We start from the raw sequence: 27,992 nt of genomic DNA on the forward strand, positions 1-27,992 counted from the left end.
GCATTGTTGTTGTAAGGTCAGAGACTGTGACTACTGGAGTTGCTACTTTTCACAGAGAACATGACTACATCCACTTCTGAGGGCAATCCACTTTGCATTTATAAGGACAGACTGCAATCACCTATTCTGGTCACGTGCCCTGTCCAATGGAATGAAGGATGTTTATATTCAATTTGTCGCCAAATTTGAAAAAGGTTGTTGAAAAAAACCTGAAAATAAATGTGCAATCAATGTTGCAATGTTGTAATTCGGGCACTCATAACAGCTCAGTTCCTAAGCTAACATTTGCAAGACAAATACATTTGCAAATAGCGACCAATGCAAAACAGTAAATAAAATTTGTACTAGGATTTGGGAATGAACTCAGTTTTCCTATTAAACCATGCAATACAGTTTGACTTACTTCATTTTCTTAATGTTCTTCTCACAGAGGCGGACAATGATGACAATGGGATAGATCTCCATCTGATGTAACTGCCTCACACAGTCCAGACCAAGCTCCAGTAGGCAGTGGACATTCTGAAATTAACCATGGAAACCAAAGCAATTTATTTTCAGTTTTTTTTCCCCATTCAATCAACCTTTTCAGCAATGGAAAAGTACCAATGGGATTATGTAGAATATGCTCAATCCAGATTTATATTAAAACTATTGTTTCAGATTGAAAACAAATTAATTCAAATCACAGTCAGCCCAACAGCAAATGTTGATTAGAATTTAGGAGAGCATTCCTAATAGCTCAGCTAGTTAAGGCAGTGAGTAGCAGAGCCATACTCACTTGGAAGGTCCCAGGTAAAATCTTTGGTCTGGGCTGAGTTAACTGATCTCACTGGAGGCAGTTGTAGGAACTTTGCAATTGGCCTCAACTCTCCTGGCTCAGGAGAAGAAATTTGGTCAAAGTTTCCATTCCTGGACATTATCTAGTGACTCCAGCTGGAAATATTCATTTGTTGATGTCAGTTGAAAACAGAATCAAGCTTGGCTGTGATACTCCCCAAGGTTAAATGGCCTGCCGACACTCACTGCCTAGGCTCACAAATGAGAAACGGCCACTTGGATGAGGTACTGGAGGGCATCCAATACCTATTAAACTGTATCCCAAGAAGGAAGAGAAAGTACTTTCCAGAGAGAAAGAGACCAAGGGAGGTGGAAAAAGAAAACAAAAAAGTCAAGAATGAAAAAGAAAGATTATCTGAACAAAAATGAAATTAGAAACGCATCACAAAGCTTTCTCCATTAACTCATGGGTAAATACACTATTGTACTGAGTAAACAGTACTATTATACTGAGCTATATGGATCAGGACAGTCTCCGTTTTGATCCTTGGTTATTCCAGATTTAGTTAACCTCAGCAGTGGAGTGCTTCAATTGGTATCAGTGTCACTAGGCCGGGAAGGGAAACATCAGTTAAGATTTCCACTCCTATTAATTATCCAGTAAACATTCCTTTGCCTTTTCACCTTCTGGGGTGCTGACTTAAAGTTAAATAAAATTAACCTGATTAACATGATTTTTCCTCCTCAGAAGATTAAAGGGGTGAGGTAGAGTTCATGTTGGGTGATGTGCATATTATCTACAGAAGCTGTGGACTTGATGGGAAAAATGGCTGTTACTTGTTCTGTGGTTTCTTTTGTTCTTAAAACAACTGTGGATAGATAAAACACATGAATGTACCAACGTAGAGTATGTAGTATGTAACAAAACAAACTTTGGTAGTTTCTGTGGTAGAGCATTGACCTGATTTAGAAGTTCAAAGTTCAATCTCATCTTCTTCTGACACTCATATTTGTCTTCCATAATTCAGTAAGCTTTGCCAATTATTTGGCTAACTCACTAGATGAAAAACATAAGGGCAATGGGAAGTGGCAGTGCTAATCCTATTTTGCAGAAGCATCCTTTATCTATCCACATCCTTCCCCATCTACTGGTCATGAAATATGATGTGGAGATGCCGGTGATGGACTGGGGTTAACAATTGTAAACAATTTTACAACACCAAGTTATAGTCCAACGATTTTATTTTTAATCCCACAAGCTTTCGGGGGCTTTCCCCTTCCTCAGGCGTCTTTTCCACACCGCCTGAGGAAGGGGAAAGGTCATGAAATAGGTAGAGAAAAACCACAGATAAAGGAGGGATATAATGGGAAGGGCAACAATGAGAGAGCAAAAAAGGAAACGAAAAGCCAGTGAAAGAAAGAACACCAAAACCCAAATTAGTTACAAAAGTATGCATAAAATCAACAATATTACCTTAGCAACTACAGTCTCTACTGCCTTCCGTGTGTAACAGCAGCAAATTGAGTCCTGTACTTCTTTCACTCCCAAAATATCCCCTTTTCTGTCTTTCTCGGCATACTCAGTATTGTTCAAGCACTCTAAAAAATATAAAGAATTCAAGTTCTTATTCAGTTTATATGGAATATTATGAGCGAGGACATGAAATTTCCAAATAAAAGGAGCCTCTACAATATATACCTACATTTTACAGACAAATATTCAAATATCTAGGGTGCCTTCTTGAGATCTGCAGATGCAGTTTCTTTCAGATTGGGTACTCCATGCATTTGGGTTTACTATAAAATTCTTGTGTTTAGCAAGATGAGGAATGTCAGTGGAGCAAAACACTTTTTCCACCCACTGTCTGCACCATGCACTCTCAGATTAGGTATAGCCAGGTCTACAGTAAAATCTCCTCCACTATTTTCCAGCATTGATGGTGAAAAAAAAAATCCTAAAAGTATAAATGTCTCTGTCTCAAAAAAATCTTCACTGAAATATAAAACAAATCATCACTTCTGTTCCTTTTCTCCACCAAAATGTAATATATTTGTGACTCTGAAGACACCTTACCAGAGTTACACTTTTCGTACTCCTTTAGGTCTTTCAGTTTCTCGAGCACAATTTTTCCAATTCGCGTGGGTGCTATGATCACTGGTCGTAGAGATGGTGGGTGGCAGGGCCTGACCAGTGAGTAGGGCATTAAAGTAAAGCAATTGCCAGCAGGTTGGTCATCTAGAATAAATTATGTCAAAACATTAGAAATAGAAACAATAATTATGATGTGTACTTTTCAGATTCAAATGCAAAATATAAGTAATAAAGCTAATGAAATAATTATAGACAGATTGCGTGATACGGAGTGCTAGGTCTGGTACCCAGCCCGCACTAGTGATATGAGGCAGCATCAAATGATATCTGATTAACCGAAAATGCCATGTTTATATCAGAAAATTAATGTTACTCTATGTACAGCTGATAAAACAAATCTATCCAATTTTTCCACACAATACTCTAACTGGCAACTAAGACCTGGCAAAGTATGCCTAACAAGGTTACTTACCCACGATTTCAATAACTTCAGATCATAACCTACCTACCTATGTTTTTTTTGTTCGTTCATGGGATGTGGATGTCGCTGGCGAGCCCAGCATTTATTGCCCATCCCTAATTGCCCTTGAGAAGGTGGTGGTGAGCCGCCTTCTTGAACCGCTGCAGTCCGTGTGGTGAAGATTCTCCCACAGTGTTGTTAGATAGGGAGTTCCAGGATTTTGACTCAGCGACGATGAAGGAACGACAATATATTTCCAAGTCGGGACGGTGTGTGACTTGGAGGGGAATGTGCAGTTGGTGTTGTCCCCATGTGCCTGCTGCCCTTGTCCTTCTAGGTGGTAGAGGTCACGGGTTTGGGAGGTGCTGTCGGAGAAGCCTTGGCGAGTTGCTGCAGTGCATCCTGTGGATGGTACACACTGCAGCCACAGTGCGCCGGTGGTGAAGGGAGTGAATGTTTAGGGTGGTGGATGGGGTGCCAATCAAGTGGGCTGCTTTGTCCTGGATGGTGTTGAGCTTCTTGAGTGTTGTTGAAGCTGCATTCATCCAGGCAAGTGGAGAGTATTCCATCACACTCCTGACTTGTGCTTTGTAGACGGTGGAAAGGCTTTGGGGAGTCAGGAGGTGAGTCATTCACCGCAGAATACCCAGCCTCTGACCTGCTCGTGTAGCCACAGTATTTATATGGTTGGTTCAGTTAAGTTTCTGGTCAATGGTGACCCCCAGGATGTTGATGGTGGGAGATTCGGCGATGGTAATGCCGTTGAATGTCAAGGGGAGGTGGTTAGGCTCTCTGTTGTTGGAGATGGTCATTGCCTGGCACTTGTCTGGCGCGAATGTTACTTGCCACTTATTAGCCCAAGCCTGGATGTTGTCCAGGTCTTGCTGCATGCGGGCACGGACTGCTTCATTATCTGAGGGGTTGCGAATGGAACTGAACACTGTGCAATCCTCAGCGAACATCCCCATTTCTGACCTTATGATGGAGGGAAGGTCATTGATGAAACAGTTGAAGATGGTTGGGCCTGGGACACTGCCTTGAGGAACTCCTGCAGCAATGTCCTGGGGCTGAGATGATTGGCCTCCAACAACCACTACCATCTTCCTTTGTGCTAGGTATGACTCCAGCCACTGGAGAGTTTTCCCCCTAATTCCCACTGACTTCAATTTTACTAGGGCTCCTTGGTGCCACACTCAGTCAAATGCTGCTTTGATGTCAAGGGCAGTCACTCTCACCTCACCTCTGGAATTCAGCTCTTTTGTCCATGTTTGGACCAAGGCTGTAATGAGGTCTGGAGCCGAGTTGTCCTGGCGGAACCCAAACCTGCTTATGCCTGCTTCAACACACTGACCTCTGTATATTGCTCTGCTGTCCTTTTCCCCTTTACATTTGACATTGGAAGCTCATTTCTATCAGCCATTTCTGACACCCTGTGTACAAATATACAGGACCACAGCTATTTTAATTAGCAGATGGATAGCTCAACATTTCTGCAGGTCTAGGATGCCATCGGTTTCTGGAATGTTAGGATTTTTTTTGGATGAATTACAGCCAATAGAGGAAAAACTGCACATTTACAGATGGTTGCACTCTACTGTAAAAGACTAGGGAATTGAATAAAAGTGGCAATGTTGTGCTCAAATTTGATCTCGGCCAACCTTATATTAGAAGATTTTTACTGTATGGTCAAATCACCATTCGAACAATGATCATTCAAAGGCGTAATAAATTAAATGGTCACAACATAATAGATCTACATTAGTCTGTGACACCCGATTCTTACCTTGTTCTTTGTCAGGATTGGTGGTGCCACAGTCAAATGATAACCAGAGTGGATTTCTCTGACTCTTATCAGTGCTGACTATTCGCACAAGTTTATTTTGACTTGAAGAAGTTTTCCGATCTCGCTGGAGAAACAAGCACAGCACAGAGTATTAGGAAAGAGTAGGCATAACGTCTGACCTGAAACACAGCAAGTAATTTATCTACATTTTCAATGAGTTAAATGGCTCATGTGATGAATTAATGGACACTTTAAATGGATGATATTACTAAAAGTAAACAGTTAAGCCAGTAAGGTATCTATTAAGAGGCATCTGGCCCATTTACCCTGCACAATGTTATGTATATTTGCATATGGATAGGACATGAATGCCACCAAGAGACGCGAGACAAACATTGCTCCTCAGTCACCAGCACAGCTTCTCTCAACCTTAATTTCTAGTTTTCCAGCTCCAACGGTGCAATGCAGCATAATTTACCTAGTTCATATCATTAATATGCTTTTTACACTGAGACCTATGACTTGTAATGCAGGCATTTGGATCAAATATGAAATTGGACCTTAGTTCAAATTGAGAAACAGACTCATTACATATGCTTGATAGATGTTATTTTTAAAAAGGCCAAGCTCAGGAGTAGGTTGATTCAATCACATGTACCCTATATCACATCTACCGTGTACCAATGTCCATCTGTTTTACCCACCATATAAGAAAATCCCATTAAAATATACTTAGCGTGCATTGTGCAGTGCCTTGTGTGAAGTAGCACTTACAAGTACAGCTGTGGAACTGCCCTGCTGAAATCTAGCACTGTAACTCGCGCAAGCTCCATCCAATCCATATACTGGGCACAGATTATGGAGCTTGGTCTCAGTACAAAGAACATAACATACCAACCGAACTGCATTAGAAGAACAGGAACTGTTTTCTTGTTGTATGAATTATTAATGGAACACCAATCTATCTTACTTTCTTTGCTGATAAAATCTCACCATTGTACTGGTGAGAGCCCTTTTAAAATATGTTCAATTAGTATATTACATTTCACCTTTTTAATTGATGGAATCTGTCGAGCCATGTTCTGAATCATCCCAATCAACAGCTGCTGAGCACTAAACAGAAACAAGACACTCACAGTTACATCTTTACCTGACAGAATATTGATAAATAAGTTTCTTCAGAAGCAGGAATCCTGGATGATTTCCCCCTGTTTTGCTGAGGCCAATTGCAGCAATCCTGACTCAGCATAGGTCAGGGTCTGAACCTGGGACTTTTCAGTCTGTGTGGTTCCCAACATCATTGGGATAACCAATACTACAAAGATGGCTTTCATGGGGTGTACCATTTTTTAACTTGTGTAGTCCAATCAAAGTCACTCTAGTTTTTCACAACACATTGACTTCAGTATTTAAAATTACTGAAGATTACTGAAGCCAATTGTAATGCCGTAAATGCCACCTGGAAAAAATTAGTTAAATCAGCGCAGAGCAATAATTAAACATGGAACCTTCTGGTCTGTATGGTTTGGTTATATGTTGATTTTACTAACTGGGACATTGGGCAAGCTTTATTTAATATGTTTATAGCTTTGATACCCGACTAATGCAGTTGAGAGCTGGAGTGCAGAAACAGGTTGGATGGCTTGTAGGTTTTAAATGTTCCTGGGCCATGCAGTATATGACATGATCTCATTAGTAAATTCAGAAATTGTGGGTCAAGGAAGACAGTCTTAAAGCACTATTCCAGAGTAATGGGTCCCAAATTTACACCACCAAAACTCACAGGCTAGGTCCCCAATCTTATCCAGCGATCAGGAAAAATGTGAGTCAACCTGGGTAATGCACTTCCTAGCAGCTGATTATAAAATTAGCATATCTGTTCTTTTATGGGATGCTAATATATGGGGAAAAAGGAAAATAATTACGAGAAAAAAATTGAATAAAAATAAATATAAGGAGAGATTTTCTGCTTTGGCCCTCCCAGTGCAGAACATATATCAGATGTCCAAAGAACAAAAACAAATGTTTATTGCAGCAAAGCATGTTAAAATCATCCAGATGCAGGTGTATTGTCTCAGCTATATTGTTGTGTGCACAGAGGGGGGAGGCAGCAGAGGGTGTCTGACCTCAGCTCAACATCCCCTCATCAGAGAAGGAAAAAAAACAGAGATATAGTTATCGCAGGCAATAGTTGCACAACTCCCAGCAGCCAGCCAATAAGACACCAAAATTTACAAACATGATGTGTATAAAAATAATTGTCAGCATTTCTTTATTTTGTCACAAGTGCTGCAATGTTCTAAATAAAACACATTTACTGTGGTTCAGATCACAAAGACTGGTTTCCAGGACTGAAATTATCATCAATGTTACATGCTTACCGATAGTAATTTGGAATAGTACCACCATCCATGTCAGTCATTGTGTTGGGATTCACTCTGAATGCTTTCCACTCACTACTGCCTCTGTGCACGGTGTCAGTGATGTGCAGGATTTCATTGCATTGGACAGTAAATCCATCCAGGGCTCCACTTTCCTTATCAAATGTTACATTGACTCGGATGTAGAATGAATCACCAGAGGTGACAATCTTCTTCTCAATATTTTCCACTAATGTTTGATAAGCTGATTAAACAAAACACAACATATATTCTGGGTTAACTAGCTTTCTTAGACCTCCCAATCCATCTCTGCTCTGATGTCTTTTGAGTGCTATAGTACAGATTTAAATTTCAGTAATCTGGATGAGTAAATTCTGTTAAAAAATACACAAACACTGCACTGCAGATCCTATTTTTCCAACATAGTCATTAAGTTTCTTTTTCCAGATTTTCTGCTGCCAGTCCCCTCCACATGGCCTCTTTTAGCTGATAAACTAATCCAGGCTGCAAATATTGGCCCAGAAATTGCTCTGAGCAGCGAACCAAGAGTGCTCACCACTTCTTAGATTTGAACTCGCCCACTAAGTTACCACAGTATTTTTGTCGGCAACTCACTTCACATGTGAGTTCAAAAAACTGCAGCATTCTTTCCCGGGCTGTGTGAGCGGGGAAAGGATCACTCTGTTCCCTCCACCAATCAGCTTGAAGCGAGCCACGCTGTGAGAACCAGGAAGGGAATCTCATTCACAAACCGCGTAGAGTAAGAACCAGGAAGTGTCAGATAAGATTAATAAATGTACTATAAAATCAGATAGAGAAAGTGAAATAAAGAGAGAGTAAGATTAATAGAGACAAAGAAAAAGTAAAAAAAATTAAAATTTATTTTTAGAAAAAATGTCCGATACCTATTAAAAATCGAAAGTAATGAGTATCCACATTTTTAAAAGTTAATTTTCAGTGCCAGGTTGTTTGGCAGTCATTAATACTTACCACACCATTAAAAATTAGTTTAGAACTGATATAACTCAGCGTACCTTTTCTCTGGTGAGATTGGTTAGTTTCCAGCTGGGCAGGAGAGCAAGTTCACGCTGGTCCATTAATTCCTGCCTGCGATATCCCTTTAATGGGAAGCTGTCAGATCAGCAGGGAATCAGGAAGAGCAAGTTCCAGATTTCCGCGTTTGACTGCGCATGTGTGGTTGCCAGAACGTGCTCTTCGAGTTGCCCATTAATAATGGTGAGAGCTGTTAGGCTCATCGGTATTTTATGAACAATTTCTGGCCATTATAGAATCATAGAATGGTTACAGCACAGAAGGAGACCATTCAGCCCGTTGAGCCTGTGCCTGCTTTCTGCAAGTGTAGTCCAGTTAGTGCCACTCCCTCGCCCTTTCCCTGTAGCCCGACAGATTTTTTTCCCTTCAAGTACTTATCCAATTCCATTTTGAAAGCCACGATTGAATCTGCCACCATCACCCTTTCAGGCAATGCATTCCAGATCATAACCACTCGCTGCAAAAATTTTTTTTCCTCATTTCACCTTTTGTTATATTGCCAATCACCTTAAATCGGTGTCCTTTGGTTCTCGACCTTCCGCCAATAGGAACAGTTTCTCTCTATCTACTCTGTGTAGACCCCTCTTGATTTTGAATACCTCTATCAAATCTCCTCTCAACTTTCTCTGCTCTTAGGAGAACAACCCCAGCTTCTCCAATCTATCCACGTAACTGAAGTGCCTTATCCCTGGAACCATTGTCGTAAATCTTTTCTGCACCCTCTCTAAGGCCTGACGTCACTGGGAACAATGGTTTGGAAAAGTTACTGAGCCAGAATGGGTTAACTGACAATAATTCCGCTTTCTTATACCACTAGCTCCAATAACTCAATTAACTAGCAACCATTATAATCTTATCACCAATCAAATTGAAATAACAAAATCACAACAACAGCACAAATTAAACAACATTAAATCGGCAATCTTTGTAACTGATTTTTAAAAGAGCCCAGCGACTCCCTCGGTTACGGTTTGTTCTTATTAGCTGTAAAATGTTATTAATTTAATCTTTTTTGAAATCACTGATGATGTACTTGATTGTGTTTGGAACACATGCTGCATAGTTTGCTTCAAGTCCCTAGTGACTGTTGGATTAAGAGCACAGTATTTATTCCATTTGTTATGGAACTCACCCTCTTTCTTGTGCCTTATGGCCAAACAGCACATCCCTTTAATTTGCTTCAAGGTCCAAACAGCCTCCTCTAAACTGGCATCCTCTAGTATGGTCTTCTTTTGCTCTCTGCCATTATACTCCACCTGTGGATTCATCAATTTAATCAGTCTTCTGGAAAGATTTCAGTTCCTTACATCCAAACAATACCTTTTTCAACATAATTGTTACATTTATACAACTGATTTTGTATAAAAAAGACTTGAATGGAAGTCAAAGAATGGATCTGAAAATAGCACAAAACTGAAGAGAAGAACAACTGTCAAGTTAAGACTTCTGTATCACTACAGCTCACTTCCAAATGCTGAATAAATTATTTTAATTTTTGAAAGTAGGTATTGCCAGAATATTATAGTAGAGTCCCGTTATAGTCTTGTGCTTGGAACCCAGCCAGTATCCGAGGGCCACATTATCACCAAGGTCGGATATTTGCTGAATATGGGGGCATTTTGTTATAAAATGTGATTGATGGTATGGAAATGTATGGCGTAATCTGAGTAAATGGTGCAACAAAAGTGAGAAAAATTACACAAGTGTATACAACATCCCTATGATTGTCACTTTATTTCATTGACATATTGTAACAAATTAATTACAATATGAAGATGTGGTCAATCTCAGCTTTTCAGGAGCAAGTGAGGACTTGTATGAGTATTCAGACATGTGTTAAAATGAGATGTGGGGAAAGGGAATGGATTTCTATTTTTGCTGCCATTAGAATGTAGCAACAGTTTAATTTCTTTACCCTCCCCCTCTCCTGAAGGCATTGACTCACTCCATGAGGCCCTATGGGTGATGGTTGCTCCCTGGTACCTTGCCCATGTAGTTGTCATTCATATATCATCTTGAACAATGAATGTTGACAGGCTACCTGACTGCAGCAAACTTCGAAGCTGAGCCTGCCTGATCCTGTTCTCATCTAGCATCCACCCCCACATGTATCCAATTGCAATTGCATTGTACAGCATGGAGCTGGACATTTGGCTTTTTCCCTTGCCCAACTCACTGTGATTAACTGTTGTGACCCCACCGCCAACGCAGCTGACTCAGCACAGACTGAAGATTGGACCTAGCACCTTCCTGATCTCTGTGGCTTAGAGACAGAGGGGTAGAAACTGGTCATTGTTGCACCTGTTTTCCGGACAGCTATGCCCTGTGCCCCAAGGACACATAAAAAACTTAATGGCCTCAGATGATTTTCAGACGGCAGCCTTAAAAACAGGCACTGGGTGTCTTGCGTATGCTAATGAGGGTCCTAACACCTGTGTGAGGTCCCCTCTGAGAAACTGGGTTGCCCCAAGTGGAGCAGGCTGTCAAGTTTTCCAGGCATGGATGCGGCTTAGGAACTGGCCACTACCGAAAAGATAAGTTTTAATATTTGATTTTTAAGATTCATGTGGAGCCAAGAGAAGCAGAAGTGCTCCTGCTAGTGCCGCAGCACTCCTACCGGCTGCTGCCACTGTCCTCCCACCCTGCCCCTGCCCCCCGCACTCCCCCTGCCCCGGTGAGGCAGGTGGCTCAAAATTAATTTCTGCACAAGGGTGAATTGCCTATGGAAATGCAACAGGCTCCGGTTGCTCACCCACATTAGTTAGATAAAGCCCCGAGGCCCAATTTCTGGCTGGCTTCAGGTCTCCCAGTTTGCAGAGCGCATTGCGGCCACATCGCTGCCTTCACGCCCAAAACCGGGCGCTGATAAATTTCTACCCCCAAAAATGTACTTCTGATCTATCAGAATGCCTAAAACAGTTTAAATGAAATCAATATTCTGTATAGCGTTCACAATAAAAATGTTTGACTTCATATGTCATTAACAAAAATTATATTTAATTTTAATGATCATGAGAAATCAGAAAAATGTACACAATGCCACCACTTCCCTTTTTTTCAGTCTGTGGGTATGTTGGTCAATTTCACCAACCATAGGATTAATTATTTTCTTCTTTATTTATTTTTACCCCTATATGTAGATCCCTTTCAGCTGCACAGCTAAGAGGGCAGGCCAATGACTCACGCCAACATCTGTGCTGGTTGACGAGTACAAACCTTACACCCTTTTTTGAGTTCTAAGTTCTATGTCTTTCTTTGACTTTTCTGAAAGACATACAAATATATGAACAATGATGGACAGGAAATGACCCTCTGGTCCAATCCAATTGTGATACCTTGTGCATCACATTAGCCCAGAATTTGCTGGAACGGGGCATCTCGCGGCATGCCCAGTTTGTTAAACTATCATAAGGATGACACTTGTGAATTATTTGATCTTTCACAACTGTGAAAGAAGCATTGTAAGTCTCCCTCATTATTGATTTGTCCTCTGTGTAACCCTGCTCCTCCAAGTTTTCATTTTGTTTCAGTAACAAAGAAACCAGACCAAATTTTTTGCAGCATGTCTGAAACCCTACCATCATGATCTGAAACCCTGAAGTAAGGCCGCTGTTATTCGCTGGAGATGCGGGTTTGATTTTGTGAATGAATATTCCAGTCGCATTCCCGCCAATGATTTCAAGCTGATCCAGGATGCAGTCTCCATTGAATTCAAATAAAGATATTCTACTCATTAACTTCATTTGCGGAGGTCCTGGTGGGAAGGGCCTATGGCAAAAAAAAATCACAAGGAATTTAGGAATCAGGTTTGATTCGAGTTTGAAGTTTCTGTATCTGTTCCATTAATTGCCTCTTCACTTACATTGCATGATCAAATAAAACCCCAAAAATATAAACAAGTATATAAACAGTACTGTTGTCAGATATTTTCAGTTTCTCACAATGAGGGTAAGGCCTCTTCTAAGGAAACCAAAATTACTTACATCATGTGAGATGTTATGGTACCAGATGAAGTCAACTATGTAACTAGGCAACACCTGAGATTGTTTTTGTAAAAACTGGACAACATGGTTAGAGTAATGACTGACCAAGACATCCCTATATTTGGAGATGTTCCTGTTGATCTCCTTTCCATTTTGCATTCTCCCTCCTCCAACTTCTCACTCAATTGGCAGGAAGGGGTTACAAATTTTTTTTTTATTGGAGAGGCACAACATAATACTTGCTGAAGATATGATCTATGAAGCATGGTTTAATTTGAAAATTCAAATTATGTGACCAAACAAGGCTTTAAATAGATAGAGAATCTAGGAGACATCCATTACTAGCAAGTCCTGTTTTTCTCCGTTTTGACATTATAGTTCACATTACAGCATGTTATCTCATTAACTAATTTAACATGTTGGACTATCTCCCTTAAATAGAAAGAAAACAAATGCCTCATTACATCTCAGAAACATTTCAAACAGTTTCACACATAGTGAAATACTTTGAAGTGCAGTGATTGTTGTTATACTGGGCAGCGCTTTATACTTAAGAGCCATAAATTTGTTAAGTCCTTATGAGAAAAAAAGTTTTTTTCATCTCCACTCACTTATGTGCACCCAGAAGTGTTATGAATATTTATTTTGGTTTTGCCAGATATCACACACAAATACCTTGATAGGTTACAACTGCCATTCACACACAGACTTGCTGAACTTGGTGCTTGTTCTCAGCAAGTTTTTGAGAGAAAGCACAAAGTAAAAATTTAGCTAAGTTGCTTTCTCACAGAAAGGATGACAAAAGTACAGTGAAAGCATAGTGGTAACTGCAACACTGATCTGGGAGCAGGTCACCTGGCCTTTGTCTCAGAATCGAATGGTGAATAGCAAGTGGGGTAAAAAAAAAGGGCCAAAAATAATTTACAAAATTGACTACAAAAATATATAAAGGCTCTAAACTAATCTGAAGTGATCCATTTTTAAATTGCAAAATACATAAAGAAAAGAAAAATGATTGCATTTATATAGTGTCTTATCACATCTCTTAGCAATGATCTAAAAAACTTCCCTTCCAATGAGTTATTTTGAAGTGTTGTTATGTAGGTAAACATTTGAACCAGCAATATCGCACAAGCAGCATGAATAACACTTAATCTGTTTTTGGAGGTGTTGGTTGAAGAAGGAATGTTGGTTCAGAAACTGGGAGAACTGGAATCCAAAAGTCTTCCATAGGCATGTAAACAGGAAACCGGTAATAAGAGGTAGTAAGAGGAGGGGTGGGACCGATTAGGGACCAAAAAGGAGATCTATGATTGGAGGCAGAGGGCATGGCTGAGGTACTACATCAATACTTTGCATCTGTCTTTACCAAGGAAGGAGATGCTGCCAAAGTCACAGTAAAAGAGGAGGTAGTTGAGATACTGGACGGGCTAAAAATTGATAAAGAGGAGGTACTAGAAAGGCTAGCTGTATTTCAAGTAGATAAGTTACCCGATCCAGATAAGATGCATCCTAGGTTGCTGAGGGAAGTAAAGGTGTAAAATGCGGAGGTACTGGCCATAATCTTCCAATCATCCTTAGATATGGGGGTGGTGCCAGAGGACTGGGGAAATGCAAATGTTACACCCTTGTTCAAAAAAAGGTGTAAGGATAAACCCAGCAACCACAGGCCAGTCAGTTTAACCTCGGTAGTGGGGAAACTTTTAGAAATGATAATCCAGGACAAAATTAACAGTCACTTGGACAAGTGTGGATTAATTAAGGAAAGCCAGCACAGATTTGTTAAAGGCAAATCGTGTTTGATTAACTTGATTGAGTTTTTTGATGAGGTAACAGAGAGGCTCGATGAAGGCAATATGGTTGATGTGTTTATAGACTTCCAAAAGGTGTTTGATAAAGTGCCGCATAATAGGCTTATCATCAAAGTTGAAACCCATGGAACAAAAGGGGCAGTGGCAGCATGGATACAAAATTGGCTAAGTAACAGGAAATAGAGTAGTGGTGAACGGTTGTTTTACGGACTGGGGGGGGGAGATGTACAATAATGTTCCCCGGGGTCGGTACTAGGACCATTGCTTTTCTTGATATACATTAATGACTTGGAATAGGGTGTACAGGGCACAATTTCACAATTTGCAGATGACACAAAATTTGGAAGTGTAGTAAATAGTGAGGAGGATAGTGATAAGACTTCAAGAGGACATAGACAGGCTGATGGAATGGGCATACACGTGGCAGATGAAATTTAACGCAGAAAAGTGTGAAGTGATACATTTTGGTAGGAGGAACAACGAGAGGCAATATAAACTAAAGGGTACAATTCTAAAGGGGGTGCAGGAACAGAGAGACCTGGGAGTATATGTGCACAGGTTGTTGAAGGTGACAGGGCAGGTTGAGAAAGCGGTTAAGAAAGCAAAAGGGATCCTTGGCTTTATAAATAGAGGCATAGAGTACAAAAACAAGGAGGTTATGATGAACCTTTATAAAACACTGGTTCGGCCACACCTAGAGTATCGTGTCCAGTTCTGGGCACTGCACTTTAGGAAGGATGTGAAGGCCTTAGAGAGGGTGCAGAAGAGATTTACTAGAATGATTCCAAGGATGAGGGACTTCAGTTATGTGGAAAGACTAGAGAAGCTGGGGTTGTTCTCCTTAGAGCAGAGAAGGTTGAGTGGAGATTTGATAGAGATATTCAAAATCATGAAGGGTCTAAACAAAGTAGATAGAGAGAAACTGTTCCCATTGGCAGAAGGGTCAAGAACCAGAGGACAGAGATTTAAAGTGATTGGCAAAAGAACTAAAGACGACATGAGGAAAAACTTTAAGCAGTGAGTGCTTATGATCGTGAATGCACTGCCAGAGGGGGTTGTGGAGATAGATCCAATTGTGGCTTTCAAAAGGGAATTGGATGAGTACTTGAAAGGAAAAAAATTGCAGGGCTGGGGAGTGGGACTAGCTAGATTGCTCTTGCAGAGAGACGGGACAGACTTAATGGGTCGAATGGCCTCCTTCCGTGCTGTAACCATTCTATGATTCTAACTCCCTTCTTTTTCTGAATAGTGCCATTGGGATCTTTAACATCCATCAGAACCACAGGAACAAGTGGGCTGGACCTTGGTTTAACAGTTCACTCAGATGACAGCACCTCTGACAATGCAGAATGTCCTCAATAGTGTCCTGAAGTGTCAGGCTAGATTGTGTGCTCAAGTCCTGGATGGACACTCGGACCCACAACCTTCTAACTCAAAGATAAGAATGTTGTCAACTCAGACAAGCTGGCATACTACCAGTAACAATGTTATTCCACAAGTATATGGGATAACATTTATTGCCATGGGATTCACTACAGATTTGACATAGGTGCCATTACAGACTTGATCTAGAGGACTGAATAATGGATCACGTTAGAACACAGGCCTTACACAGAGGATGATATGATTGTTGATGGTCTTGGAATAAATAAGTTTGGGCAGACTCTAGACAAGTCCATTGTACAAAACCATATATGATACAACTATATCACCTTAGATAAATAGCTGTAAGGACGAAGAGACGGTGCAAAATATTCCTCCGAGATTGGGGGTTAAAGCATTTTATCTAAGGAATGAAAGGGATAGATTGGGGTTTTGTGGGCAGGGGGGTTATGAGACCTATACTTATTGAGTGCTTACCACTATTACTCTGTCAAAGCAAAATCTGTTTCGCTTCCAAGCACTTTTTTTGCCTCTCTTCAGCGATACACAAGAAGAAATTTGAAAAATACGTTGATTCTACTTAAATAAAGAAGAATGTATTGTTTACCAGTCTTGTTCAGATGGTGGAGTGGCTCCAGTCATAGATAGTGACCTTTGAGGGGATGACTCAGGCTTTTTGAATGGTACTGAAATGAATTTGACACAATTTAGATATGATTTACTCTAATGCTACATTTATTCTAATGCTACATTGTACTTACAGTCTCAGCCCAGTTTCTCTAATGTAGAAGTTGAATTGCAAACTTAAAAAGTATCTTAGCCTTTACCAATTTGAATGTCCATAGTTTCTTTAGCTTTAAGTTGATTTGTAACAAAGTATATAGACCCAATATAGTGAATGCTTTCTTTGCAACTTTTGATCAGACTATTGCATTACAACTGGCACTAATATTACTGACTTTGAAGATGCATTCCCCACACTACTCTGATATAATCACTATTAGTTGTTGTTATTCATTGAAATTGTCAGCTTAGATGTTGCAAAGCATGGCCAGAAAATATCTTTGAAACTGGAGTTCCTGCCATAGGCGCTTCACCTCACACCCACAGATTACACAAGTTATCTGGAACTCTTAAATATACATCACCATATGGGCAATGCGGTGATAATGCAGAGAAGCATTGCAACATGAAAGGATGTGGGTTTGTGCTCACGGCTCCTCAAATGATTTTTTAAAATAAGTTTCCACTCGAAAAACTGCTACACAGGCTTAAGGTAAAACCTGAATATCGATTAGGAATTGGCTGAAAGAAAGGAAGCTAGGGAGAGGAACTAATTAGGGAGCTATCAGGGTGGTGAGATGTACTGAGTGGACTACCTGAGCAATTGATACTAGGGCCCATACTGTACCTAATCTGCCAAAATCGATTCAGAACCAAAATGCAATTTGGTAGAATTCACAGATGATGAAAGAAAGAAGGAAAGGAAGAGTTTTGTATTTATATAGCACCTTATCATATCTCTCAAACATCCCAAAGTGCTTCATATTACAATGAATTACTTTGAAGAGCAGTCACTCTTATTACATGGGAACGGGGTGGGCGGACGGGGGTGGGGAGGTGCAGATGAGTCTGGTGAGGGAACCAAGGAACTACAAAAGGTGCTGGAGAAAATTTGCAAGTGGACAGAACAATGGTACATGAAATTCAATGTGGGTAAGTGCAAGATGAGAGAAAGAATGCAGAACCCACTTAATGGATATTGTTGAGCTACCTGAAAGAGATTTGGGAGTAATAGTGGACTCAAGAATTAGCACCAATGAATAAACATTACGGAAAGGTGCTGAATCAGACGGGACCTTAAAAAAAAGGTAGATTATACAGTAAACAAAATAGAAAAGTTAAATTCAGAACTTTTTTTTAAAGTTAAATCTTGACTGCAAGACAAGGGAACAGTCATAAAATAGTAAAGGTCAAGTTCAGGACAGATATCAGGAAGCACCATCATGCAACTAGTAACAATATCTGAAATAGGCTTCCAGATAGGATAGTGGAAGCAAAAAATTCTGGAATCATTCAAGGTGAGGGCCTAGAAATTTGGACATGCCCGAAAGTGGGTGCAGAGGGGGGTGTTGTGCACTACACTCGCCTGTTCACGTGGTCCCAAGGGGAAGAAGTTGCAAAGGAGGTTAATGCCAGGAGCTTAGCTCCCAGGACATGGCTGCAATGCAGGAAAAAGTTCATGACCTCACCAGAGTTGTCAAGGTAAGAATCTTAACTCTCAGTTCACTTACTCTCTGCACACATATCCACCACCTCCAGCCTCACTACTTAAAATACTCCCCTCCTCCACTTCACTCTCCTACAATCACTGCACAAAATTTCACTCCACCTCCTTCTACTACTCACACTCTCTGTGCTTCCTCCTCTCATCACTATTGTAACCCTCACTTCCTGTTGTATACAACATACAAGCTATTCAATCACGACAGGCACATTCTCTAAAAACCTCAGAAGGATGTCACTAACACACTCCCTTCTTTCTTGCAGGATAAGGTCGCGCACGACATGCAGCAGGAAGCAGTGACCGGAGGAGGCCGAGCCCGCCTGCACATTCTCTCTCCTGTGGAAGAAAACGTGCTGACCATCACTGGCAGGGGAAGAGCCATGGCCGTGGTGGATGGCAATGCTGGAGGAGACATCATGCAGGGTTTCTTCACACATTATCCTCTTTTATCCTTCTTACTTCTATCTCACCCTACAGACTCCTTGACAAACTGAAGTTGCTTTCAGCAGCCATTCATCGCTCTCTGCTTTCCCTTCACATTAAAAGCTAAACCCTTGTCCCTCTTTCATTTCAAGTGTTGTAAATGTCGACACTCCTGTGACACTTTAGGAAGAGGATGCCAGCATTCCTGAAGCTTCAATGTCACTTGATCTGACCCTAGCAACCACCAGCTCAGAGACCGCCACCACATGTAATTTAGAGGCTAGGCGAGAGGACGGCTCTTCACTTGGTGAATCACTGGCCACAAGTATGCAGGAGTTAGGGCAGAGGGATAGGACACCACAGGTGCCAGCTTGCCGGAGGGCGAGATCCTATACTAGCTCTGCTGCAGAGGATTCAGATACAGACTTTGAGAGCCCAGGCTACCAAGGAAGACTGATGGGCATACACCGGGAAATGTTAGGTGCACTGAGCAACCTGCCAGCAAGCTTGTAGGCAATGGCTCAAAGCATGGAGGAGTCCAGCTCCATCTTGTGTCAGGACTTTGCTTGGAGCATGGAGAGCGTTCTGTTCAACATGAAGTGAATGATCAGCTCCATGAACACGACAGTGGTGCCTCTGCTGACAGCTTCCATAGCAGCTTACACTACTGCCATGGAGGTCCAGACAGCTGCCATCTTGGCTTTGGGGGCCAGTGTTGACAGGGACTTCCAGAGCATCACATCACTCTTGCTATTCTCACGCAGAGCCGTATGAATGCTGAGGCCCAGTCCCAGGAGAGTGACTTTGGCTCTAAGGGAGAGGCACCTGCTGTCCTCTCTCACAATGACAGAATGCCTGTTTCCCCCACTACCCACTCCACCAGTGCCCTTGTTAGTGCCGCACAGCCAGTTGCGCCAGACTGCCCCGACCCATAGTGAGATGCTGCAGTCTGCAGCTATGCCCTCAAGGCCCAGAGCTGCTCGAGGTCACCCGACACGGCCATCTGAAGTGCCCTCAATAGATCAGCAGCCTTCCACCTTCCAAGCTGTAGCCACTGGGGATGGACGTCATTAAAGCACCAGGATAGGTAAACGAGCACAAAAGACAGGCACTATGGGATTGCACAAGGGTGATTCTTAATTATTTCTGTTAAATATTAGGCACAGATGGAATTGAGTTGTTGGATAATTTTTTTTGTTCTGGATTTGGTGTTGCTGTTTATATTTATAGTGAAATGAGGGCAAGACCTATAAGGCTAGAGTTAAGGAAGGCAGTCGGATGTTGGTAGTTTAGATGGTGGTGATGAGGACTGCGGAACAATTGGTGTATTAGGGATGGGATTGATTGTTCATGTGAAGCATTCTTGGATGAGCTGCTCTCTCAGGGCTTTGGCAGCTAGGGGTACTGCTGGTCATTGCTGCTTCTGTTCTTCCTCCTCTTTATGCTGCTCCTCCTGTTCCTGTTCCTGCTCCACTTATTGCTGCCTCATGATAGTTAAGCAGCATGCAGCAGACAACCGCAAAACTGGATACCCACTCAGGGCTATATTGCAAACTCCTTCCAGGCAGTGGAAACATTGCATGAGCACACCGACAGTCTGCTGGATGACGTTTCTGATGGTGGTGTGGCTCTCGTTGTAAGCCAGTTCTGCAGCTGTGCCCAGGTCCCTGACAGAAGTCATGTGCCATGTCTGAAGGCGTTTGGGCCTTCTTGACATGTAGCCAATCTCTGACCTGAAGACCTGGTTGGAATAAAGGCAGCACAAAGGACTGGTGCAGGATGAACAAATCACGACTGCTGTTGGGAAATCAGGCACAGACCTGCATGATGCGCTGCTTGTAGTCGCAAACAAGCTTTTCAGAAAGATACCAGGATGGTGATGGGGAACAGGCAAGTCAACATGGGTTCAGTCTATGGCACTTTGGATCCTGGGGAAACCTGCAATGTTGGCAAAGCCTAGTGCTCTTCTATCTTGCTTCACTTTGTCCATTGAGAAAGTAATGTAGCTGTTCCTCCCAGAGGGCCTCGGTGACCTCCTTGATAGAACGTTGAACAGCAAGCTAGTAGATGTCATTGATGTAGCCTGGAATGACCCCGTGGTAGAAAAGTTAAGGGCCATGATGACCTTGACAGCCACAGGCAGTGCTCTCCATGCCCTGGTGCGAGGCTCCAGTTGCAGCTGCAGCAGGTGACATAGCTCGGTGGCAGCCTCCTTGTTGAAGTGAAGGTGTCTGGTACATTGCTACTCAGTGAAGTTAACATAGGAGAAATGTTCCCCGAAGACCCGTTGTGGATATGATCCCCAGTGCAGGGCCTCCTCCTCCTTCCAGCTGATCCTGCTTTCTCCTGTCTTCTTCGCTGCTCCTCCTCATCTTCTAGCCCCAAATGTAGATCTACCAGACCACTCATGACTACAATAAAGCTGTTTTGAAGCCAAGCACAGAAAAAAAAGTTGTTGCCAAAAGTCACAAATTGGTTGTTGAAGATCGATAATAGCCAAAAAAAACCACTTAGAAGTTAACCAGCAGCCTAAAAGGACAAACCAGTAACTGACCTGTATGGAGTGGATGAGCCCTGTAAATAGCACTCCTGAAATGTCCTTGCTGTATGTTGGCACCATGAGTTTATCACGTGGCAAGTTAAGCACAGGGGCAGGCCATTTTAACAGAAGGGTACTACAACAAGCATAGAATTCTTATTGAAATATTATTATGAGCATTTTTAATTCTTCCGGTGCATGCCCTGGACACCTATAGTGAAGCCCAATGCAATATGGCGGGTGACACACATCCGGCATGGAATGAGCGCACACACACCGCCCACCATATTGGACTTGCGTGATCAAATTTCTCGGCTGAGTTGTTAAACCAAGGCTCTGTTTGCCTGTTGAGTGGACATAAAAGATCTCTTAGTATTATTCGGAGAAGAGCAGAAAGTTTTTCCGGAGTCCGAGCCAACCTTTCTCCATCAACCCCTTCCCTCTTCCTTCATTTATGTCATTAGCTTTTTGTGGCTTCTTGTTATGCACAAAAAGGCTGCCATGTTCGCTTACATAACAACAGTGACTACACTTCAAAAGTAATTAATTGGATGTGAAGTACTTTAAGACATCCCAAGGACATATTGCATCATATCATTCTTTAAGAGGCAGTTAGATGCTGAGATGTCAGGAACCTTCGGTTTCTATGGAAGGATGAACTCGTTGGGCTGAATGGCCTCCTTCATTTTTGTGATGATAGGCCCAAGATCTCCGCCATGCCATCAGGTGGGAGACATGTGTGGCACAAACTGATGAGCAGGTGGTTCTCCAAATGGAGCGAGCAATAGAAATGGAAAGGGCGAGTCACTCTGACTGCTCCGGAGAGCCTCCTATGTGCCAGCTCAAGATGCAGCATTGTAAAACGGGTAACTTTCCCATATGAAATATTATGTGGGAATTTCAGGACTTAATTGTGCAAAAAAAAAGCATGTAAATCCTGGTTCCCTGCAAAATACAATCTTACCTTTTCCAACCTGCAACAATGTTTCCAAGCCTAACCCACATTTTCATTTTAATCAGCAACATATGTGGTGCCAGTACTGGTCCCTGAACATGGAGGGGTAGTTAACAGCCTGTCTTACAGTTAACACTTACTCTGCTTCGCTCACTGGCATACTATGGTGCAAATATAGCACCAACATTTTTTTGTGAAATTAACCTATTTTACAGTAATATAGGTAGCAACTTAGGAGAAGGTTGTCTAACTGCTCTCTCAGCTGGGGAATGCCTTGTAGCCCAGTGAGACCAAGAAAATGTGAAATGAAGACATTTAAAAAAAAAATTAGAATGTTGAATCCAATTCTCACAGGTACAGTGCCCTACAGTAAGCATAGCAGGATGGAAAATGGTATTACATGCAGCCTAGCATTTGGTGAACAAAAGGAAGAAAAAAATATTTTTAAGGAGGAATTGAACAGAAATAAGACCGTCTCCATAAATGCACTTTATCTCTGGTCTCATCTTCCAATCAATATCCTGTCCACAATTTAGGAAGATGTTGTAGGTGGCTCAGTAATTTAAGTGGCTGTGCACACTAGGTCATGTGTTTGAGTCTCTTGATCATGTCGGCCTAATTTTGATGAAATTCATCAGACTGCCCATTGCAATGCAAAGTCTTCCATGTTGGGAAAGAGGAAGATATGGATGTGTTTCTGGGACGTTTTACAATGTTAAATGCACTATATATATGCAAGTTATTGTTATGATCGGGCTCATCGTGGTACAATCCCTCTCCTGGAACTTGTTCTGAAGACTTTTTACAAATCCACAGCTTGGAGGTAATATTACCATGAGCCTTCAGTTAACATAGGCTGGAAACTCTAATCTGTGGCTGTAATGAGTGACATTGTACATGTGCTAGAAATGAATAGTCTTTGAAGCTGCCAGTCTATATTGTGATAAATACCATGGCTCATTAAATTATTGCTTATTACCAGGTTGCCGAGATTTCTGTCATACGTTTGTGTTATACCCAGATCATGAATGAGAAAATGAAAACTCACTGACATCAGGAATGTTTTCATTGCAACTGTCAGTATCAGTGCAATCATCTACTGAAGTGAAAGCATCGTCATCAACATAATGTCTGTTGCTGTAAAAACACAAACAGAACAGAAAAGTTACCCAACTATAGAAGGCTTTTCCCCCCAGTTTTTTGCCTTTTCTCTGCTGAAGACGTTGATTCCTTGTAGGAGTAGCGTTTCACGGCAGCAGTTAACCTCTGGTACTTTACGCAAGTGGCCATTCTTCATGTTTGAGCCTGAGTGCTGGTAGGCTATTGACAAAGCATCACAACTGACATGGGTAGGAATAAGAAATAGAAACCCTAGCTGACTGTTTCGTCTCCAACTGAGGAGTATTGAGGCTAACCATAGTACCCCTTGTTCTGAGATCAGCTTACTCAACACCATTTTCACCATTAAAAATGATGAAGTTGTCAGATTGTGGTAAAAACCCAATTGGTCCACTAATGTCCTTTAGGGAAGGAAAACGGTGTTCTTACCTGGTCTGGCCTCTGTGACTCCAGTTAACTCTTAACTGCCCTCTGAAGTGGCCCACCAAGTCACTCAGCTGTATCAAACTGCAGACTGCAGCAGCTCAGGGAGAAGGTCCTCCACCACTTTCTCAGGGCAACTAGGGATGCCAGCCAGCCAGCGACACCCACATCCCGAGAATGAATAAAAATAAATCATCCAACCATGGCAGATGATGGCGGAACATAGGTTTATAGAATGAAAGTTGTTTAAAACACAGTGGTAATGATTTTTGACATATAGAAAGGGTGTGTGTGTGTGTGTGTGTGTGTGTGTGTGTGTGTACGGTCTCTCACCTGAATGATTCTTCCATGGCATCTTCAGTTCGACGTCTGTAGATAGATTCCTTGCTGGGTGGCTCAACGAAGGAAGAACTGACACTGCTCAGTGATTCACAGCTTTCAGTTTTCTTTAGATTTGTATAAAACTATAAATGAAAAACTGGTGCATCAGAGAAAGTAGTGAAATACACAGCTGTAGGGACACACATAATAAAACATTGGGAATCCAGAATGAGGGGAAATAATCTTAAAATTAGACCTAGGCCATTCAGCAGAGAAATCAGGAGGAAAATTTTTACACAAAGGGTAGTGGAAATCTGGAACTCTCCCCTCTCAAAAAGGTGTGGATGATGAGTCAATTGAAATTTTCAAGACTGAGATCAACAGATTTTTGTTAGGTAAGGTTATCAGAGATATGGGTCAAGGGCGGGTAAATGGAGTTGAGGTACAGATCAGCCATGACCTAACTGAATGGTGGAACAGGCTTGAGGGGCTGAATGACCAACTCCTGTTCCTATTTTCCTATGAGCTGTGGGAGTTTTACATATTGACCTCATGTAGACTTTAACCTTCCTCATAGACTCTTATAGGGTTTCAAACTTCAAACAAAGGTTTTGAACTAAAATTGCGCAAAAGAAGAAAAACAAGGAACAAAAGGTTCAAAAGTTTCACTCTGGCGCAGCTTGGAAATAATTTAAAAGGCAAGAAATAAGATATGCAGGTAATACAAACATATGAAATCGAAGGACAGGAAATGACCAGCTGGTCCATCCATCGAGCCTGTCCTATATTGTCATGGTGTAACCTCTGCACACCATGACCCCAATGTGATGCTCACATATTTACACTATCTAGCTCCAAGACATCTGATAGCAAATAGGAGCAGGAGCCCAAGTTGATTCCCTGCACTGCACCCCCACCCACCCCCTAACTCATGAATGTTGAGGCCAGTTGTAGCCCTCCAGGACTGGCCTGGCTGAGATCAACTAACTCATCACAGAGCAAGAATTGAATCATGGCCCTTCATTATCTGTATGATTCAGTAGCATATCACATGATGTATTTACAGACAACCATTGGGTAAGCTATAAATTATATATATGTATATATCTGAATCAAATTTTGTACAAGAATCAAATATAACGAAACCGACCTGTTGCATGCAACAATATTTTGAAATGCCTCTTAAGAAAAAAAACAAGGGAAATCACATTTTTCTCTGTAATAGATGACCCACCAACAAAATAGCATTCTCAGAATTCCCACAATTTCATTAGTGGGTTATTCTATTATGGGGAAAAACATAGGCATTTTCCCCATTTTTTTTGTTAAAAGGATGTTTGGGTGCAAATTCTGTTTAAATTCAACCTCAGTCTGACTCATTTTCACTGTAGATGCAAATAATTTCCAAGGAAGTGCGCAGCCCTCCTGGGAATGGAGATGCAGCACATCACTGTTCTTGGCACTCTCTTTGTATAGATGTTCTAAGTGTACACTATGCGAAAAGATTGCTCCCATACATCACTCTGGCTGCTGCTGCTGTCATCACTCTCACAGCTGAAGGTCCTGAGATTCACTGCTTGCAGACGCTTCAGTTTAGGTTTTTCACGTTGTGGGGTTACATTATCTGTGGTCTTTTTCTGTCAGGCAATAAAGAGAGGAAAATTGAAGCAAATTTAACCCATATGTTCTTCTTTTCCATAATAATATTATCTGGATTTTTCAAGCCTACAATAAAGTAAATAGCAAACTTGACTGAAACCACAAGTTTATAATGAGGTTTATTCAAGCTCCACAATAATAATTGAGTACAGATCGGTATGTTGAAGGCATGCTTCAGGTGCCTGGATCAACCTGGGGACACCCTGCTATATTGTCCTGCTAGGGAATGGAAGATCATAGTTGTTTGCTGCATGCTGCGCAACTATTCCTTACAAAGAGGCCTCGTCTTCGAGGCCTCAAAGAAGGAGGGCCTCAGTGGGTAGAATAAATTAGCAGCATGAAGATAATGTGGAGGACAAATGTTGCCAGCTGCAAAGAGACATTTGTGCATTCCCATATAAGCGACCTTCTATTTTAGGTGTCAGCCTTGGCTCAGTGGTAGCACTCTCGCTTCAGTCAGAAGGTCGTGGGTTTAAGTCCCACCCCAGAGACTTGAGCACATAATCCAGGCTGACGCCTGAAGTACTGAGGGAATGCTGCACAGCTGGCGGTGCCATCTTTAGGATGAGATGTCACACTGAGGCCCTGTCTGCTCACTCAGGTGATGGTAAAAGATCCCATGGCACTATTCCAAGAAGAGCAGGGGAGTTCGCCCAGTGTGCTGGCCAACATTTATCCCTCAACCAATGCCTAAAAACAAATGATCTGGACATTTGTTTGGTTGAAAACCAAAGAAAAGGCATGCCTTCAAGTCGTTGGCCCGCTCTGGGACCCCTTTGGAGCCTTCGGTTGGCAAGGGCTTGGGGGTAGGCCACGGTGCCAATGTGCTGAAGTGCCCAGTCAGTAATCGCAACTGAAAGCACAAACTCACTTAAATGGCTCCAATGATACTGCACCTATTGCAACTGCAGACTAGGCTCTATACCCTCTGCAAAGCCCTGGAAATCCCAGGGCAACATGAAAGGAGTGGTTGCCCGGCTCTCCACCCCTTTTTCCTGGCCTTCGTGCCCGAGTAACTGTGTATTCCATGGGGACACGAGTCTGGAAAATCAGTCCTTATATTTTTTAAGAAGGTCGTGTTGTTTTAGACATCAGATGTGGTCTTTGTCCACCTTGCTTTGGGTGACAATAAAAATCCCAGCCTGTTGTTTTTGGACAATGACCGAAAAATAGCTCTACCTCCTGCCTGTCCCCATTTGATCTTAACTGCAGCATTTCTTTATTCAGATCACAACACGTGTCCTGCAGTTCAATAACTTGCTGACGACATAAATCCTTGTCTATGATCATTTTGCCAATTTGCAATTGGGCCTCATCCCTGGCCCCATATGCCTGCAGAAAAAGAAAAAAAAAGTCTTTACTACACATTGCAACATTGCTCTCATCATTAGCCTGACACTGCCATGGATGTTTATGGTTGTTTCAAATTAGGGACTATTCAAGGAGATGTATTGTTATATCATATTTTTCACACACTGTGATATTGCTCACGGATGCACTGCATTGCTGCAATAATGAACCTTCCTGTAGTCCCAGAGCCTGAGGTTTCAATAACAAAAGGCCAAATGGTACTTTTAGTAATGCACCAATCATATAAATATAAGGGCATTATTTTATACAGAATATCTAAAATGAAAAATTAGATGGAAAGACAACCTAAAAACAATTACTCCACTTCAATCTACTGAATGCAACAGCATAATAATGGAATTTTAATGTTTTATGTTTAAAATTGTTACACTGTCGCAGTAGGAATATGTAATCCATGGTCATTCACTAGTCGAGGCAATCTTTTTCTGCAAAAAAAAAATAATGGATGAAGGAGAAGGGGATAAAGGGATCTGGGAACAGGGTGTGTAAATGTGATTAGGACTACTTGCTTGTGTGGAGGGTAGATGCCGACAAGGACTGGTTGGGCCAAATGGCGTGTTTCCATGTTGTAACTTCTATGCATTTCTATGTTCAATAATATATAGAAAATGTTCACGTTTAAATAATTTTAGTACCATCAACTGAAATCCTTTCCTAAACCACTAGTCGTTTCCAACTGTGTGAGAAAGTTAATGCAGGGGAATGGAAATGAATTACTGAAATAAAATATATTGTTTTGTAAGTGCTTTCAATTGGAAACGTTTGATTGATCTTGGTTCCCAGTTTCTGAATTCTTCTCAGTTAGAGCACAGAGATGCCTTCGGCAAAATTGTCTTTATAAATGTCACCCGCTTTTCACAGCAGCTCAAGCAGTACCACTGCACCAGCAGCAACATCAATAATAATAAGCAGTAACTTCCTGAATACATAGTCTAACTATATCATCTGTATCATTCCTTTGTGTTACCTACTCCACCAGTGACTGCCCAATATTTACATTAACTACATTTACCACATTTGCTCATCTTGCCTGCTCCAACACTAACTGTCTGAGTATGCACCAGCCACACTATTTTTGACCTACCCTATTGTTAATTGTTCCAGTAGTGAGTATCTAAACAATGCTTTATACTATTTGCCTAATTAATCAAATGGTTCCTTCTTTAGACAGT

The 27,992-nt window shown here is 41.6% G+C and overlaps 1 protein-coding gene across 3 annotated transcripts in view; it reads right to left on the reverse strand.

The window, feature by feature from the left end:
• card14 (caspase recruitment domain family, member 14) overlaps positions 1-27,992 on the reverse strand; it is an 86,280-nt gene that overhangs the window by 5,521 nt on the left and 52,767 nt on the right. For 2 of the 3 annotated variants that reach the window (XM_068004102.1, XM_068004101.1), the window contains 13 exons: positions 26,629-26,781; positions 25,308-25,427; positions 23,803-23,933; positions 22,976-23,064; positions 16,331-16,409; positions 12,125-12,314; positions 9,679-9,802; positions 7,494-7,737; positions 6,162-6,225; positions 5,113-5,236; positions 2,852-3,013; positions 2,252-2,376; positions 404-519 (listed from right to left, as the gene is read on the reverse strand). In XM_068004102.1, the coding sequence (XP_067860203.1) occupies positions 404-519; positions 2,252-2,376; positions 2,852-3,013; positions 5,113-5,236; positions 6,162-6,225; positions 7,494-7,737; positions 9,679-9,802; positions 12,125-12,314; positions 16,331-16,409; positions 22,976-23,064; positions 23,803-23,933; positions 25,308-25,427; positions 26,629-26,781 (1,721 nt within the window). The remainder of the gene's footprint in view (positions 1-403; positions 520-2,251; positions 2,377-2,851; positions 3,014-5,112; positions 5,237-6,161; positions 6,226-7,493; positions 7,738-9,678; positions 9,803-12,124; positions 12,315-16,330; positions 16,410-22,975; positions 23,065-23,802; positions 23,934-25,307; positions 25,428-26,628; positions 26,782-27,992) is intronic. The other variant, XM_068004103.1, reaches the window with a different exon arrangement.

Source organism: Heptranchias perlo, chromosome 23 (genome assembly GCF_035084215.1).
Source record: "Heptranchias perlo isolate sHepPer1 chromosome 23, sHepPer1.hap1, whole genome shotgun sequence".
NCBI lineage: Eukaryota > Metazoa > Chordata > Chondrichthyes > Hexanchiformes > Hexanchidae > Heptranchias > Heptranchias perlo.